The sequence below is a fragment of the Ustilago hordei genome (assembly GCF_900519145.1).
Source record: "Ustilago hordei strain Uho2 genome assembly, contig: UHO2_contig_14, whole genome shotgun sequence".
NCBI classification, from domain to species: domain Eukaryota; kingdom Fungi; phylum Basidiomycota; class Ustilaginomycetes; order Ustilaginales; family Ustilaginaceae; genus Ustilago; species Ustilago hordei.
This window is the reverse complement of record NW_024545255.1, coordinates 4,445-21,356: the sequence shown is the minus strand read 5'-3', so window position 1 is coordinate 21,356 and position 16,912 is coordinate 4,445. Positions and strand designations below refer to the sequence as shown.

Below are 16,912 nucleotides of genomic sequence, written 5' to 3'. Positions count from 1 at the left end.
AGTGCAGCTAGCTGATGACGGTGAGGTATGAACAACATATAAAATGCTTGGCATCAGTCAGTTGGACATCCTCGAGCGCAAGTGCCACTTTGCTGAAATCAGCGTGGGCGACAGGATCAGAATAGCAAGAAGGAGGGGAAAAACTCCAAGATGTTGCGATGGAGCCTGCTAACACCGACCATCCAATCGCCGCCGCTCGGACCTCAGCATGGTCACCTTGCTCATCTCTTTGATATTGTTCTGTTCTCGACACCATCAACAGTTACCGTAGGCAAGATGGCGTCTGCAGGCCCTTCACCCTCCGTAGCACCCGCATCACGGCCGTCTCAAAGTCAAAGAGCAGACAGTAGTTCGAGCTCAACAGCCGCTCGGCCACGGAACGACAAAAGGCGTGCCGCCAACCTTCTCCGCGACTACTATGGCCTTTCATCAGAGGCGAGCTCAGCACCGCCGACCCCATCAATAGCCAGCGGCAGCGACGGTGGCTTCTCCTCGGAACCCAAAATCGACCTTGGTTCGCTTTTGCGATCAAACAGCTTGAGCGTTCTTCTCAGCAAGGAGTCGGAGCTCATCGTTCAGATTCGTGAACTGGATGGAGAGCGTCAGAGCCTAGTCTACAATCATCATCACGAGCTCGTCGCTGCAAGCGACACAATACGTAACATGAAGATCAAGTCAGAATCCCTCGACCCCTGCCTGGAGTCGCTCAAATCTTCCTTCGAATCAATGTCGAACCTATCCTCTCACCTTGAAGTGCTACGCAGCTCTGCGCCGCACACGAACAGAGAGTCTGCAGCGGACGCTATTGATCCGCTGCGTGACTTTGAGCCGATTGTCACTCTACCTACGATGCTTTCTGACATGATCGAATGTCGCGTCGATACAGGAGCTGCTCTACGCGGCCCAGAATCAACGGGTCAGGACCTGGAAGCAAGAAAAGCTGGACTCGCCCAAGCTGAACATCTGTGGGGTACCATGGAGCCGGTTTTAGCGGCTTGGACTGATGCCGGTGTAGCTGGTGTGCGCGAGATTGCTGCAGAATGTCGAAGTCTTCTCAAGGAGGGACGTAAAGCTATCGGGTCTAGCGTTTCAGCTCGAGCATCGTGAAGCGCAATTGCAGCATTGCCGCACAAGCCCGCTTTCGACAATCGGTCACTCATCTCAAACGCAATAGCCCCAACATGATTCCTGCATCGAATATCCCAAATCATTTGTACACCATCCCAGTCGCAACTTGACAGCAACAATCACCCCAAGTGACAATATGAAACTTGCTCGGAACCACGGTTTAACGATCGAGCCTTGCTGCGCAATAAGCGACTCAATTGTGGCGCTGTCAGGCGCCTCGCGATCTGATGAATCCGATCTGCGTGGACCTGACTGCCATATCCGTGAAAAGTGTCCTACCCAAGTGCTGCGACCATTGCAGCGAGGCACACAACACAGTCCACCGCCTGGGATTATCCCGAACACCGTGAGGCCTTTCAGCGCCGCGAAATCTTGCATAGGAAAGGAATGGGCCTCGAAACCGCACTGCGAAAGGGTACCGAAAGGTAGGATCTAGAATATACAGTGTTCCATGGCGAGGCCGGATGATATACACAAGGCGGCAAAGAAGCGCACGTTTTGAGCGACTTTGAGTAGAAGTGAGCTAGAGAAGAATGGAGCTTAGTTGGGCTGGTTGACACCGAGCTTCTTTGCAAGAGCAGCAAGACGGTTGTGCTCGATGATGTCCCTGTGCGTAACAAAGAGCAGGCGGGAAAGGCAAAGATAAGGTGAGTAAGCCTTTCGGATCGGTGTGAAAGACTTGAGGTCGCATGACTGATCAACTCAACATACTCTTCTTCCCATGGGTAGCAAATCCAAACGTCTCCGATATCCTGAGTCGAATAGTATCGGACGCCCTGGCTGAGACCGTCGACAATCTTGTCCTCGCCCTTGGACAGATCCTTAGGGAGGATGGGCAGCGTACCGCGTTTTCCGCCGGCTTTCTCCTTGTTGTGGACGACAAAGATGGCAAAGCGGGTAGGTGCAAGGTTCTGGCGCTCTTCAGCCGAGAGGTTGGCGATGGCATTCTTGACATCCTTGAGGAGCTCAGAGTAAGCGTACTGGAGCGTGGTCCTGGAGTCATCGACCTCGTCGACAATAAGAACGTTTTTGCCAAGCAATCCACCAGCATCCTTGCCCTCCTCGATCGTGCCGGGGCCCTTGTGTCCGCTGACAGTCTTGGCGTCGAGCCACTGAGTTCGCACCACCTCGTTACCGATCTGACCCTCGGCAGTGCCGGAGACCTCCTCGTACAAGCTCAAGCCGATGGCCTGAATGGGAATGTTACGCATCTTGGAAGGGTCGAGCGCCGAAGGCTTCTTGAGGAAAGTGCGGAGAACACGAGCTGGGTAGAATCCACCACCACCGATGGCGACCATGAGATCCGGGTCGAAGACGCTCTTGATCCTGCGAGCAGCCTCGCCGATCTGGACGTGAATTTCCTCGTAAGTGGGTCGGAAGTGGTCATCTGGGAGTTGTTCGGCGGACATTGTGATGGTGAAATGGATCCGGGGTGGAACAAGATGATGAGGTATGGTGGAGTGCGGACAGGTTGGGGCGCAACAAGTGTTTTGAGTTGAAACAAAACATTCTTTAGCTCTTGTCCCATGCAACGGAAGCCCGGAAGGTTAGAACTCAAATTTTTTTTTTTAAAGATATGCAGCAGCACATCTCTGCATCACTGTCCGAGCGGCTCATGTCGCACAGACGAGCCTGCACAGAGATCTCCGCACGGACAAAGGCTATGCTGCAGTACCATCACCTCGTATCAGATTCGCACACCTTGCCAGCTATCGGCTTTCGATCTCTGCCGATTATCAAGGCCAGAAGACCAACCAGTTGGGAAGCGGCTCCAACCACAGCGACGCTCGGATACCATGCTTCCAATTCGGTGAACGAGGTCTGCAAGCCTAGCCCCGTTGACCACCCTCACCATTGCCGTCGAACAATCTGCCCTCACTATCTGCTACCTCTCAATTTGAGCAAGCAGTACGGAACGGCAATGACTAGCAGTGCTCAAGACTACCGACCAATTGCGCTTCACGATGGCACATGACCAAGATGCCGACTCCCTCTTCGACGACGAGTGCGATACCTTTCAGGAAGCCCGAGTCGTGCAAAACCCCCCATCAAACTACGCCATACCAGTAGCCTCACGATCGGCGCCTGACATTCCGGGATTGTACTTCTTCCCGGACCTGCTATCCCGAGAGCTACACGACCAGACGCTGCAACAGGTCGCAGCATGCAACTACTTCGCACTCGAAGACGAGGAGGAGGCCGCGACCTCCGAAGCCGATCATAGTTCTCAAGGCACCGCTTACCGTAGGTCGTCGCGCAATCAAGCAATGCTCTTTGCGCGCTCATTGCCTTCGTCCACAGAAAGAGCAGCTAGCCAACAGAATCAGCAACCTGATGTTTCCGCGACGAAGAAAGATCCTCCTGGCTGCTTTGGTCTACCCCTGTGGTCTGTCAACCTGATAGAACGTCTTCGCCAGCTGCTCACCTCCTTGCCTGATCAGAAGCTGCCACGGAAGATCAAGGATCTCCTTTTCCCTGCAGGACAATCTCTCTCTCGTCAGCTCATTCTCAACCTTTACGGCGGCACAGAGGGTCTAGCATCGCATGTGGATCTTGTCAACCGCTTTGCCGATGGCATCCTTCTATGCTCTTTCGGCCCACAAGGTACAGGTATTGTCATGGACTTCACTCACGACTCTTTCGCTACCCAACATCTCTTCCTGCCGTCTGGATCCGTCTTACTGCTCAGTGGAGAGGCGCGCTACAACTGGAAGCATGGTATCGCTGCTCGCTCGTTTGACCTTGTACGCTCTTCCCATTTTCCAGGCCGGGTTGACACTCTGAACAGGTCAATTCGCCTTAGCATTACGATCCGCTCGATGCTTCTTGGAGCCGACGTCGTTGGCGAGTGACAGCACATTCAAGTCGCGCCCATTGTAGCTGCATAACGTCAACAGCAGCAGCAGCTTCGCAGTTCATCTTATTCGAAACGCCATAAGATCACCCTCGCAGACAGCCACAGCCACCAGAACAACTACATTTGTTTGCACAACATGAAAAGCGTACTTCTCCACTGGGCCTTTTCCTCAATTGCTTCGCTTTATGAAAAAGAAACTTTCAAGTTCGGCTTCAGCTTGAAAGCGTCGCCAGTTTCTTAAGTTGGAGCCTCATGTTAGAAGCATGCAGGTACTATAGCGCAATCCACTGTTGAAGACGAAGCACATTTTATTATCATGTATTGCGAGTTCTAAGGTGGTCGTGACTGGCATCGATCAAACGACCAAGATGGCGTTTGCTAGGCGAAAACTGCGAGACAGATTGTGAACCACAGCACCTTCAGAGATTCAAGTTTTCAGGCATAGACTGCGAGAATGGCAAGTCCTTTCCGTCTTGATAGAAGTGGCCTCTTTTGAAATCGTTGAGTGCTGGCCAGATCACGCTCTCGCCTCCTTGCGAGGCCGAGCGAGGTCCCGAAAAGCCGTTGAGCTCGGTGGCACAGTAACCAGGGCAGACAACCGCAAGCTGGGGGCTCTCGCTTTGCAAGGCGTAGTTTCGCAGGTAGGCGTTGAGGAAGGCTTTGCTCAGTGCGTAGCCCGAGTTGACCAAATGGTCCACTGGCTTCCACGGCTCCTGCACTTGTTGCGAACCTTGCTCGTGTCGCAGCCAGTCGTCCATCCACGCCTGCATTTGATCCCAATTCGTCGTGCTGCTGTCGAGTACCTTCTTTTGCACATAAGGGTCCATGGCAGCGGTTGCCCACGTTCCAACCTCTGAAGACACAACGATGATTTTGCCGGTCTCCTTGGTCAAGATCTTGGCAAACGCATCGATCACCGCCTTTGCGCCGCGAACATTGACGTCAAACACTCCTTTAGAACCCTGTTCCCCTGGAACTTGCAGGATTCCACTGTTGTGTAGCAGCACATCGAGAGTACCGCAATCTTTCTGCACCGTGGCCACGGCCTCTTGGATCGACGACGAATCGAGGACCTCGAGCAGCAAGATGCGAACGTTGGAAAAGTCGGCAGCGGGAACCTCCTTCTTCATCTTCTCGACAGCGTCTTTGCCGTTCGATTGCGAGCGAGCTGTGAGGTAGATGATGCTGTTTGGCAGGTCTTGGGCAAGGCGCTTGACGGCTTCATAGCCGATGCCCTTGTTGGCACCGGTGACAACGATGGATTTGGGAGTTGCTGCGGGCATGTTGCTGAGATGTGGTCAGAAAGTATGAATAACGGGCAGGACGGCCTAGACTGACATTCTGAATGGGTTTATATCAACGGCGTCAGCTCGAGACATAAGCCTCGACACACAAGCAGTCCAGATATGTCGTCAAGGAGATCGCTAAATGAACCAACACCAGGCCGTGGTCAATGCGGACCGCACGCCTTGCGGCTTGCGGCTAACGCTCCAAGTGGTGGAGGCCAGAGACCATCACACGCCGCATTTGTATTTTATCTCCGATCAAGTCTCGCATCGCCGCGGACCTGCGTTCCTGGGCCGTCAGGAATTTCCCGACGCTGATCAATCAACGGTGAATTATCCTCCTTGACAACGCGTAGGAAAAGGACTGAGAAATTTAGGGAAAATTGTTAAATTGCCTAACTCGAGTGAGTCGCTTGCCAGCTCCCAGCCATGACTGTTGACATACTCCACAAGCTGGGGGAGAGCGAATGGCGGAAAAATCATTAGCATTAGTTGAGGAAATTGTTTTACCCGAGGTGCGTAGGAAGCGAGGATCAGGAATGAATGGCATGCATGCAAGATGCACATTGGTTGTCATGGCAATGACTCAGGAGCTAAGCATAAGAGGACAACCAGGAGGGCACAGTGGCAAACATACAATCAATGCGAGACAAAGCAGTATACCAGAAATCATGCTGGAGTATATATATCTATGTAGTTGAGTGTTCTTTTAAAGTAATATCATCAAGCATTTTTCTCAAAACTACAACTGATTAAGAGTCTGAAGCTCAGCAGCTTCCAGCACCCCATAGCCAGCATGCCACCCAGGGTAGACAGCATAGCCCTACTAGAGCACACCATGCAAATGGTCAGGGAAGCTCACACTGACTGGAATGAAGATCAGATCCTGGAATGTGCCTTCTCCATGATGAACCTCCTGTCATGGGCCTGGATGCTCAAGAAGCAGGAGGGTCACAGGTTCAACAGGTATTGAAGATCTAGTCGAGATCAGTAGAGAGCATGGTCATAGTGCAGTCTCCATGGAGACCATGGACTCCTATGGACTCACATGCAAAGGAGGGCCAAGCACAGCCATGAGGAGGACCAAGCTCAAGGAGCAGGCACAGCCATGAAGAGGACCAAGCTCAAGGAGCATGCAGATGGTTACCACTCAGGGGCTCGAGAGACAAGAGCCAAAGGAACTGTCACTGATCAAAGGAGAAGGAGCAGTGTCGAAGGAGTCGACACCAGGTCATGAGGAGGAGGAGCAGTGTCGAAGGAGTCAACACTGTCAGGGGTCTCGCACCTGAAACCCAGGTCGGTCTGTCGAGATACTCGGTGACTATCGAACTGTGCGACAGCTATTGTCTCGGTATCGGTGACTATCAAGTTGTGCAATGACAGCAGGTGGCATTCGTTGTATATACTATCGTAGGTTTTGGCTGACCTCTGTGGACACTCTGTTCAGGGGTAGCTCGGCATGATCAATATCAATGTTATGATGACACCAAGGTCTGGTGTGAGTGTTGATGATGATGAGGTTGATGGTGTTGATGATGAGATTGGTGATGTCGATGATGATGAGGTTGATGGTGTTGGTGATGAGATTGGTGATGTCGATGATAATGAGGTTGATGGTGTTGGTGATAAGGTTGGTGGCATCAACACGAGTGTCCAGTGTGTTGACTTGATGCTTGAAGTGATCCCTGGACCGCAGTGGACTACTGCCTTCGGTTCTATCTTGATTCGGACTGCTAACCTGCTATGGGCGCCTTTGGACGTCAGGTAGTGGTGATACAACACACACACTACGATGAGGAGCAACCTTGATAGATTGCTGCTATGCTGACTGAAACTAATGTATACTTATGCTGAAGTGATAACTAGTTATATGGTGAGTAGAGTGGATGAGGATCCACTCGACCTATGATGATGAGAAAGCATGGTTATATACCTCTTCACAGCATCGCCAGTGATGCTGCTCCTGCTCTCTCTCCAGAGAGTACCTTCTTCATCGAGTACTGCTCAGGGGCCTCTCCTGCTTGGCACCCCTGTGCCTCTTGAGTGGTGTCGACTCCTTCGACACTGCTCCTCCTCCTCATGACCTGGTGTTGACTCCTTCGACACTGCTCCTCCTCCTCATGACCTGGTGTCGACTCCTTCGACACTGCTCATCCTCCTCATGACCTGGTGTCGACTCCCTCAACACTGCTCCTCTTCCTCAGGACCTGCTTGCCAGTGTCCTATGACTCTTGTCTCTCGAGCCCCTGAGTGGTAACCATCTGCATGCTCCTTGAGCTTGGTCCTCTTCGTGGCTGTGCCTGCTCCTTGAGCTTGGTCCTCCTCGTGGCTGTGCTTGGCCCTCCTTTGCATGTGAGTCCATAGGAGTCCATGGTCTCCATGGAGACTGCACTACGACCATGCTCTTTATTGATCTCGACTAGATCTTCGATACCTGTGCTCCTTCCATATGAACCCGTGACCCTCCTGCTTCTTGAGCATCCAGGCCCATGACAAACACCAGGTCATGAGGAGGAGGAGCAGTGTCAAAGGAGTCGACACCAGGTCATGAGGAGGAGGAGCAGTGTCGAAGGAGTTGACACCACTCAAGAGGCACAGGGGTGCCAAGCAGGAGAGGCCCCTGAGCAGTACTCGATGAAGAAGGTACTCTCTGGAGAGAGAGCAGGAGCAGCATCGCTGGTGATGCTGTGAAGAGGTATATAACCATGCTTTCTCATCATCATAGGTCGAGTGGATCCTCATCCACTCTACTCACCAAATAACTAGTTATCACTTCAGCATAAGTATACATTAGTTTCAGTCAGCATAGCAGCAATCTATCAAGGTTGCTCCTCATCATAGTGTGTGTGTTGTATCACCACTACCTGACATCCGAAGGCGCCCATAGCAGGTTAGCGGTCCGGATATAGATAGAACCGAAGGCAGTAGTCCACTGCGGTCCAGGGATCACTTCAAGCATCAAGTCAACACACTGGACACTCGTGTTGATGCCACCAACCTTATCACCAACACCATCAACCTCATTATCATCGACATCACCAATCTCATCACCAACACCATCAACCTCATCATCATCGACATCACCAATCTCATCATCAACACCATCAACCTCATCATCATCAACACTCACACCAGACCTTGGTGTCATCATAACATTGATATTGATCGTGCCGAGCTACCCCTGAATGGAGTGTCCACAGAGGTCAGCCGAAACCTATGATAGTATATACAACAAACGCCACCTGCTGTCACTGCACAACTTGATAGTCACCGATACCAAGACAATAGCTGTCACACAGTTTGATAGTCACCGAGTATCTCAACAGACTGACCTGGGTTTCAGGCACGAGACCCCTGACAGGAGTGTCCACAGCGGTTAGTCGAAATCTGTCATAACAATAATACAACTACAGATTCCAATGAGAAAGGTGACAGAGAAGGCTCTGTCACATATTTCACTAGGAATCAAAATACCATTAGCGCTGTCGCATAACTCGACAGAATCAGTGATAGTACTGATACTACTACTGATCTCAGGTTTCAGGCACGTGACTGCTGACACCTAGCACCTTAGTTCATTGTCATACTTAGTGAGATCCTTCTGCAAAAGACTTGATTGACCATGACCATCTGTAACAGTGTAAAGCACATGCTAACATGATACTGATGAGCTTCAGTATTAATAACATATGTGTTAAATCGAACCAAATGTCACATTTGCTGCAGATGTGTTTTTCGAAACACGTGTTTTTTGGATCCTTAAAAGGGGTCGTCAAAATCGAGAAACACGTGTTTCTAAAAACACTCGAAAATTGATACCCCCTTCTCTATTTTCAAGAGCTGCAAAAAAATTCTCTTCAACTTCAACTACTCTCTCGTGCGAATACTAGCCGCACGAGAATGCTCGATCGAAATCTTCTCACGCGAAAACTAGCCGCACGAGAAAGTCTGATACCTATCTTTCAAATTTTTGCTTGTACGGTGCGCAAGTAAGATGAAAGCTCAGCTCGGATTCATCATCATCACCACCATCATCATCACTACCATCATCACTACCATCACCATCACCACCACCCATGACACGCTTTCTCTGGCCACAATCTTAGGTCTACTCAATATCGGCTAGCATTTAGTGTGCTTGGGCTTCACCGTTCCATCATGTCGTCTTCACCACCCTCGCATTCGCCAAGCTCCAGTAGCAGCAATGCACCATTGCCAGGCCTCAAAGAACAATGGTCTCAGCTCAACGAATTACTTCCGCCATCTTCTGATGACAACCAGATTGTCTCAACATCATCACCTCTTCTTCTCAAAGTCTCTGCAATGTTGCATGATCGACTCAGCCATTTCGAACGTAACAAATGGCCTCTGGATCGCATCTACGAGTTTCTCGATTCTTTTTTCAAATCCCACCCTAATTTGCATCATCGCAGCCCCCAGTCAAAGCAGGTTGCCGATCCTACCACGCCTGTCAAGCCCACTTCAGTGCTACCCCAACAAGCTCTCGAGAATACCCCTCGCACCTCCAAGGCAACAAGTCTTCTAGCTCAGCTCAGACGCATTGAAGATTGGGATTTTCTCATCAGCTTTCACAAAATGGCTTGCGATATGTATAGTAGGGATAAATCTTGGAGTCCTGGCCAGCTCAGTTTAATGGTTGATCGCCTCATCAAACACCAGTCTAAATTTTGCGCAGTCATACCAGAGCTCAAAAATGTATTCAACGATGTTACCACCCCCGTCGTTGACCAGCTTGCCACTGTCTACAACAACCTCACCTCGCGATTCCCCACTTTCAATAGCCCCGACCAGGCCCTTGCCGTGGTCATCGTTCACCTCGCACAATCGCATGTCAAGCACTCCCGAGATCCAGAGGTGATCGGTACCAGCATTCATCTTGAAAACGGGTTTTATCGACCCTACTGTGGTGACGCACCCAATTGCTTCCTCACCTTTGTCTCTCACCTCAACGCTGTCTATGACAAACTCGATGCAAACGAACCCCAGCCTTACTTTCGCGGCACCCCCATTGTTCAGTCAAGTGGTACAGGCAAGACACGCTGTCATGGGCCTGGATGCTCAAGAAGCAGGAGGGTCACTGGTTCATATGGAAGGAGCACAGGTATCGAAGACCTAGTCGACACCAGTAGAGAGCATGGTCGTAGTGCAGTCTCCATGGAGACCATGGACTCCTATGGACTCACATGCAAAGGAGGGCCAAGCACAGCCACGAGGAGGACCAAGCTCAAGGAGCAGGCACAGCCACGAGGAGGACCAAGCTCAAGGAGCAGGCACAGCCACGAAGAGGACCAAGCTCAAGGAGCATGCAGATGGTTACCACTCAGGGGCTCGAGAGACAAGAGCCAAAGGAACTGTCACTGATCAAAGGAGGAGGAGCAGTGTCGAAGGAGTCGACACCAGGTCATGAGGAGGAGGAGCAGTGTCGAAGGAGTCGACATCAGGTCATGAGGAGGAGGAGCAGTGTCGAAGGAGTCGACACCAGGTCATGAGGAGGAGGAGCTGTGTCGACCAAGAGGCACAGGGGTGCCAAGCAGGAGAGGCCCCTGAGCAGTACTCGATGAAGAAGGTACTCTATGGAGAGAGAGCAGGAGCAGCATCGCTGGCGATGCTGAGAAGAGGTATATAACCATGCTTTCTCATCATCATAGGTCGAGTGGATCCTCATCCACTCTACTCACCATAACTAGTTATCACTTCAGCATAAGTATACATTAGTTTCAGTCAGCATAGCAGCAATCTATCAAGGTTGCTCCTCATCGTAGTGTGTGTGTTGTATCACCACTACCTGACGTCCGAAGGCGCCCATAGCAGGTTAGTGGTCCGGATATAGATAGAACCGAAGGCAGTAGTCCACTGCGGTCCGGGGATCACTTCAAGCATCAAGTCAACACACTGGACACTCGTGTTGACGCCACCAACCTTAACACCAACACCATCAACCTCATTATCATCGACATCACCAATCTCATCACCAACACCATCAACCTCATCATCATCAACACTCACATCAGACCTTGGTGTCATCATAACATTGATATTGATCGTGCCGAGCTACCCCTGAACGGAGTGTCCACAGAGGTCAGCCGAAACCTACGATAGTATATACAACAAACGCCACCTGCTGTCACTGCACAACTTGATAGTCACCGAGTATCTCGAGACAATAGCTGTCGCACAGTTTGATAGTCACCAAGTATCTCGACAGACCGACCTGGGTTTCAGGCACGAGACCCCTGACATTAGAGTGGATCGTTCAAGCAGCTCCTCATGATCACCATGACGGACCCAGACCTCAACAATAAGCTCGATAGACTACTCACTCTATTGGAAGCTCAGCTAGAGCTTACTAGGCAGGGTCATCGAGAGGAACGATTACAACGAGCTCAACTGAGCAGGGAGGAGACAATGGACCTCTCTCACTCAGAAGACCAAGCAGGAGGAGGAGATGAGTCTATGATAGGAGACCCACATACTCCTACTCCAGCTCCACGACCAAGACGATCAGTCTCATTCAACCTGGATGAGCAGGAGGACATCAACTACGAGAAGTATGCTTCACCTACTGGGCCAAGATATGTCAAGACTAAGCTGGACCCCTACAGCAGGACTAGGACGGACCCTTACCCCCTGGACCACGAGGAGGATACCAGCATCATGGCAGAGCTTAACCGGTCAAAGCCCATTGCCACCCCCTTTCCAAAGTTCAATCCCCGAGACATGGAGATCTTCATTCTAGAAGCCGAAGCATGGTTTAAGTTCAACCAGGTGTATGAGCAGTCTAGGATGATCAATCACATGGGTGCTCAACTGGAAGGGACAGCAAGGGAGTGGTGGACCTCCAAGCTCCGTATTGATAGAGCTAGAGAAGGAAGGTTGTTCAATGATTGGCACTACTTCACAGAGCGACTGTCAGAGCAGTTCAACCCACGCAATGCTAGGATGGAGGCATACAACAAGCTGTTGGCTCTCAGACTCACAAGTGATACTCCTGGTGCCACCACACGTCATGTAGAGCGGTTCAGAGACTTGGAAGGACAGGTCAACCTAGATGACAACGAGCTAGTGATTGATCTCTTCAGAGGTAGTCTCACTCGCAGCATACAGGAGAAGTTCGAGAGGAATCCACCTGGGAAGAGATGAGAGTGGTATCGAGAGGTTGAGGAGATCGATCGACAGAGGATGCTACTACAGCAGTCCTCGGCTAGACACTCACTCCCAAATGCCACATCACCTCCACTAAGAACTGGGTCTCGGCCAAATCAAAGTTCGATCCCCATCCGACAACCCACTCAAACTTATCCAGCTCGATCACCATCACAAGCAACTACACAAGCAACTATACAAAACCTAAACCGACCCCTTCCTCATCATCCCACCCAACCCTCGAAGCAAGGAAGCCCTGCTCCATCAGGTATCAACACCTGTCATGTATGCAAAGGTATTGGCCATTGGGCCAGAGACTGCCCCAGCAGGAGGGTAGACCCTCTTAGCTCTCGACCCATGGGACCAAAGGTTATGGTCACCACAGCAGACCCCTTCGAGGAGGCCACCGACTCAGGAGATGGCCACACAGGCAGCACTGAGACGGGTGACCCCGAGGCCATGGACCTCAGCTCATACCAGCAACCCATGGACCCCGATCACGAGGAGGAGCACAATGATGATGACGACGAGGGAAACGTCAGTGGGGTGATGCACTGATGGCATGCATTGCTCTACAAACCTCCTCGCCATCACTCTGTATATATCAAGATTGTCAAGTATGTTTCTCTACCAGTGGAGGCAAAGCAGTACTGGAGCTCTCTGGAATGGTTCAAGACCATCCTGCTCGGATACTAGCTGATACCGGTGCTGGTTTGTCCATAGTCTCAGATTCTTTCATTAGTAAGTACCAAATACCCACAAAACCCATAAAAACAAGATCGATCCATGGTGTCACCGGGCACCAACTCTCCATCAATAGTTCTGCGAGCATGCAGGTATCTATTGGTACACACAATCTGGGTGTGGTCGAAGCTTCAGTGGCCGACACTGCGGACTATGACCTCATCCTGGGGTTCACTGAGCTACGGAGGCTCAAACCCACCATACAATGGGATACGGGCCAGCTGGAGTTCAAGACTCAGGAGCAGGACCGACCCCCTAGGAGACCCCCTGAAGCAGCAAGAGCAGGGGACCTAACCATGAGGAGACCAACCCTTCATGGTAATGAGTTTGTCTCAGCAGAGCGCATACTACGAGCAGCTCTGGAAGATGGACCCATAGGGTTCATGCTGTTAGAGGAGCCACCATCATCACTCCTGGCCTTTGGTTTTGTACCTACAGGCGCAGACAAAGGAGTCGAGATGGAGGTGGAGGTAGATAAGGTGGTGACGGCTGCAGACATACCAAAGCCATACCAACACCTGCGAGATGTGTTTGATGAGGTGGAAGCAGACAAGCTGCCCCATCATACCGAGCATGATCTCCACCTCGAGTTGATAGAAGGAGGGAAGCCACCTCAAGGGCCCCTATACCTTAAGGGACCCAAGGAGATGTCCGAGTTGAGGAGGTACTTGGATGAGAACCTCGAGAAGGGGTTCATAAGACCATCGAAGAGCCCGGCACGATCACCAGTGCTCTTCGTACCAAAGAAGGATGGAGGTCTCAGACTCTGTGTGGACTACAGAGGTCTCAACGAGATCACTGTCAAGAACAGGGCACCATTGCCCCTCATCGAGGAGCAGCTGTTCTTACTCAGGAAGGCAAGGATCTATACCAAGCTAGACCTTAGAGCAGCATACAACCTCATCCAGATTGCTAAAGGAGATGAATGGAAGACAGCTTTTGGCACTCAGTTGGGACTCTATGAGTACCTAGTGATGCCCTTTGGCCTAGCCAATGCTCCAGCTCACTTCCAGTCATTCATCAATGACATCTTCCGAGACATCATTGGAGTATATGTAGTGGTATACTTAGATGACTTCCTGATCTTCAGTGACACTGAAGAGGTACATGTGAAGCATGTCACCGAGGTCCTCACTCGCTTAAGGAGCAACAGGCTCTTTGCTAAGCTGTCAAAGTGTGAGTTCCACACCAAGACAGTTGAGTTCCTGGGGTACATCATCAAGCCAACGGGCATAGAGATGGACCCAGAAAAGGTGCGCACTGTCAAGGAGTGGCCAATGCCAGAGTCAATCCATGACATCCAGAGGTTCCTGGGTTTTGCCAACTTCTATCGAAGGTTCATAGCCCACTTTGCTCGCATAGCCAAGCCCTTGACAGCACTGGTAAAGCCTATAGAACGGTTCAAGAAGTTCGAGCTACCAGAGGAGGCCCAACAGGCCTTCCACAAGCTCATCCAGGCCTTCACATCAGCAGGAGTGCTTCAGCACTTCGACTACCACCTTCCAACAAGGTTGGAGACTGATGCAAGTGACTTTGCTATAGCAGGAGTACTCAAGCAGGAGCATGAAGGACGATGGCATCCAGTGGCCTTCTACTCTAGGAAGATGTCTTCTGCCGAGAAGAACTATGAGATCCATGATAAGGAGCTCCTAGCTGTGGTCGCCTGCCTCACTCAGTGGTGACACATGCTAGCTGGACTACCGAACCAACTGGTCATCCTCACTGACCATGAAGCCCTCAAGTACTTCAAGTCACAGAGACGCATCACAGGTCGACAAGCTCGATGGGCAATACTACTAGCAGACTTCGACTTCATATTGCAGTATCGACCAGGAGACAAAGGTGGTGAACCCGATGCTCTCACCAGAAGGACAGACATGCAACCAGCCGGTGAAGAGCAGGATCACAATGTGAGGCAACTACTGCCTCCTCGAGTGTTCAAGGAGACAGCAGACCATGACTCGCTCCTAGTGGCCCCCATGATCTCGATGGAGTCCATAGCATCAAAAGGTCTCAAAGACCTGGTCAAGATCTTCCAGCCTTTAGACCAAGAGCTACAGGAGATACATAGGAAGAAGCCCTTCAAGGTCAGGGATGACCTATGGTACAGTGGAGGAAGGTTGGTTATCCCCAAAGTGATCATGCCAGGGAGGACCAACAACCGACACTCAAGGAGTGCCAAAGAGGTAGATGGACAGTCTCTCTCTGTAGAGCATCTGCGATTCATGGTGATGACCCAATGCCATGATGGTATCACTGCTGGACACGTAGGAAGAGATGCTACCATCAAGGCAGCTCAACGACATTACTGGTGGCCAAACATGACAGCTTGGATTGCAGACTATGTAGCAAGTTGTCCTGTATGTGCTAGGTACAAAGCTCCTCGTCATCGTCCATATGGTTTGCTACAGCCACTAGCAACCCCAGACAGGCCCTGGGGCTCCATATCCCTCGACTTCATCGAAGGACTACCAACATCGAAGAAGTATGACTCCAAGACCTATGACTCTATCTTAGTCATTGTCGACAGGCTAACCAAGTTTGCCATACTAGCTCCAACCCATAAGACAGTCACGGCCAAACAGACTGCAGTATTGCTATATGGACACATGGTTAGACTCTTTGGATATCCAGATCACATGGTCTCGGACCGAGGCAGGCAGTTCATATCAGGAGCATGGAAGGCATTTGCAGAGCAAATGGGTGTGAAGCACTCACTTAGCACGGCCTACCATCCTCAAACTGATGGTCAGACAGAGAGAGTCAATCAGGTCATAGAGCAATATCTCAGGATGTACTGCAACTATGAGCAGAATGACTGGGCCAACCTGCTGGACACTGCGGCCTTTGTATACAACAACACGGTCCACAACAGCATTGGTGTCTCACCATTCTTTGCATGCTATGGATGGAACCCCAAAGCTCATCCTGACATCCCTCAACGACTAGGAGTCAATGATCCAGGTCGCTTCGAGTACCTCATGGATGGAAAGGAGCGTTGCAAGTACCTCCAGGAGCAGATCAGAGAGGCACAACGTAGATCAGTAGACCAGTATAACAGGAAGCACAAGGACATTGAGTTTAAGGTGGGTGATATGGTCTATATCAACCGCCGAAACTGGAAGACACGGAGACCCACACCCAAGTTGGATACCCGGTTTGCAGGACCCTACCCAGTTCAGGAACGGGTAGGACGCCGAGCTTACCGAATCACATTGCCAGCAAACCTTAGGGTGCATGATGTGTTCCATGTCTCCATGCTCGAGCCAGCAAGAACAAGTTCTCTTCCTCAACGTGCTGAACAGCCCACCATGCCACCACTTCCAGATGAGGACCTCGACTTCGAAGTCGAAGCACTCATCGACAAGCGTTCACACAATGGGACTACAGAGTACAAGGTGTTGTGGAGAGGGTACTCAGAAGAAGCTGCTTCATGGGAACCAGTAGAAAACCTCAACTGTCCCGACCTCATCCAGGAGTATGAGGTGTCGGAGGGGGGACAAGTGAGTAGACAAAGTAGGGAAAGGAGGAGAGAACAGGAGGAGTAGAGAGAGGAAGAGAGAACAGGAGGAGTAGAGAGAGGAGGATGACGTTGAGAGAAGGAGGAAGGATGACGGGGGCGATGTTGTCAAGGAAGAGGAGGAGTCAGCATGAACCAGACCAGAGCATGCCTCGACGGAGCTCGGCTCTTAAGAGGGGGGTAGTGTCATGGGCCTGGATGCTCAAGAAGCAG

The 16,912-nt window shown here is 51.1% G+C and overlaps 5 protein-coding genes across 5 annotated transcripts; 3 read left to right on the top strand and 2 right to left on the bottom strand.

Annotated features, from left to right (window-relative positions):
* Nucleotides 1-276: 276 nt before the first annotated feature.
* UHO2_05487 (uncharacterized protein) lies at nucleotides 277-1,107 on the top strand (the record flags this gene model as incomplete). Its single annotated transcript, XM_041554658.1, has 1 exon — nucleotides 277-1,107. One exon carries the CDS (start codon nucleotides 277-279, stop codon nucleotides 1,105-1,107), a length of 831 nt encoding a protein of 276 aa, XP_041410592.1.
* A 561-nt stretch (nucleotides 1,108-1,668) lies between these two features.
* UHO2_05486 (uncharacterized protein) lies at nucleotides 1,669-2,537 on the bottom strand (the record flags this gene model as incomplete). The annotated part of the gene is made up of 2 exons (XM_041554657.1): nucleotides 1,669-1,735; nucleotides 1,840-2,537. 2 exons carry the CDS (start codon nucleotides 2,535-2,537, stop codon nucleotides 1,669-1,671), a joined length of 765 nt encoding a protein of 254 aa, XP_041410591.1.
* Nucleotides 2,538-3,092: 555 nt separating this feature from the next.
* On the top strand, nucleotides 3,093-3,980 carry UHO2_05485 (uncharacterized protein; the record flags this gene model as incomplete). Its single annotated transcript, XM_041554656.1, has 1 exon — nucleotides 3,093-3,980. One exon carries the CDS (start codon nucleotides 3,093-3,095, stop codon nucleotides 3,978-3,980), a length of 888 nt encoding a protein of 295 aa, XP_041410590.1.
* Nucleotides 3,981-4,404: 424 nt separating this feature from the next.
* UHO2_05484 (uncharacterized protein) lies at nucleotides 4,405-5,268 on the bottom strand (the record flags this gene model as incomplete). The annotated part of the gene is made up of 1 exon (XM_041554655.1): nucleotides 4,405-5,268. The coding sequence occupies one exon, from the start codon at nucleotides 5,266-5,268 to the stop codon at nucleotides 4,405-4,407; it is 864 nt and encodes a 287-aa protein (XP_041410589.1).
* An 8,207-nt stretch (nucleotides 5,269-13,475) lies between these two features.
* On the top strand, nucleotides 13,476-14,861 carry UHO2_05483 (uncharacterized protein; the record flags this gene model as incomplete). The annotated part of the gene is made up of 1 exon (XM_041554654.1): nucleotides 13,476-14,861. One exon carries the CDS (start codon nucleotides 13,476-13,478, stop codon nucleotides 14,859-14,861), a length of 1,386 nt encoding a protein of 461 aa, XP_041410588.1.
* Between the last annotated feature and the right edge of the window lie 2,051 nt (nucleotides 14,862-16,912).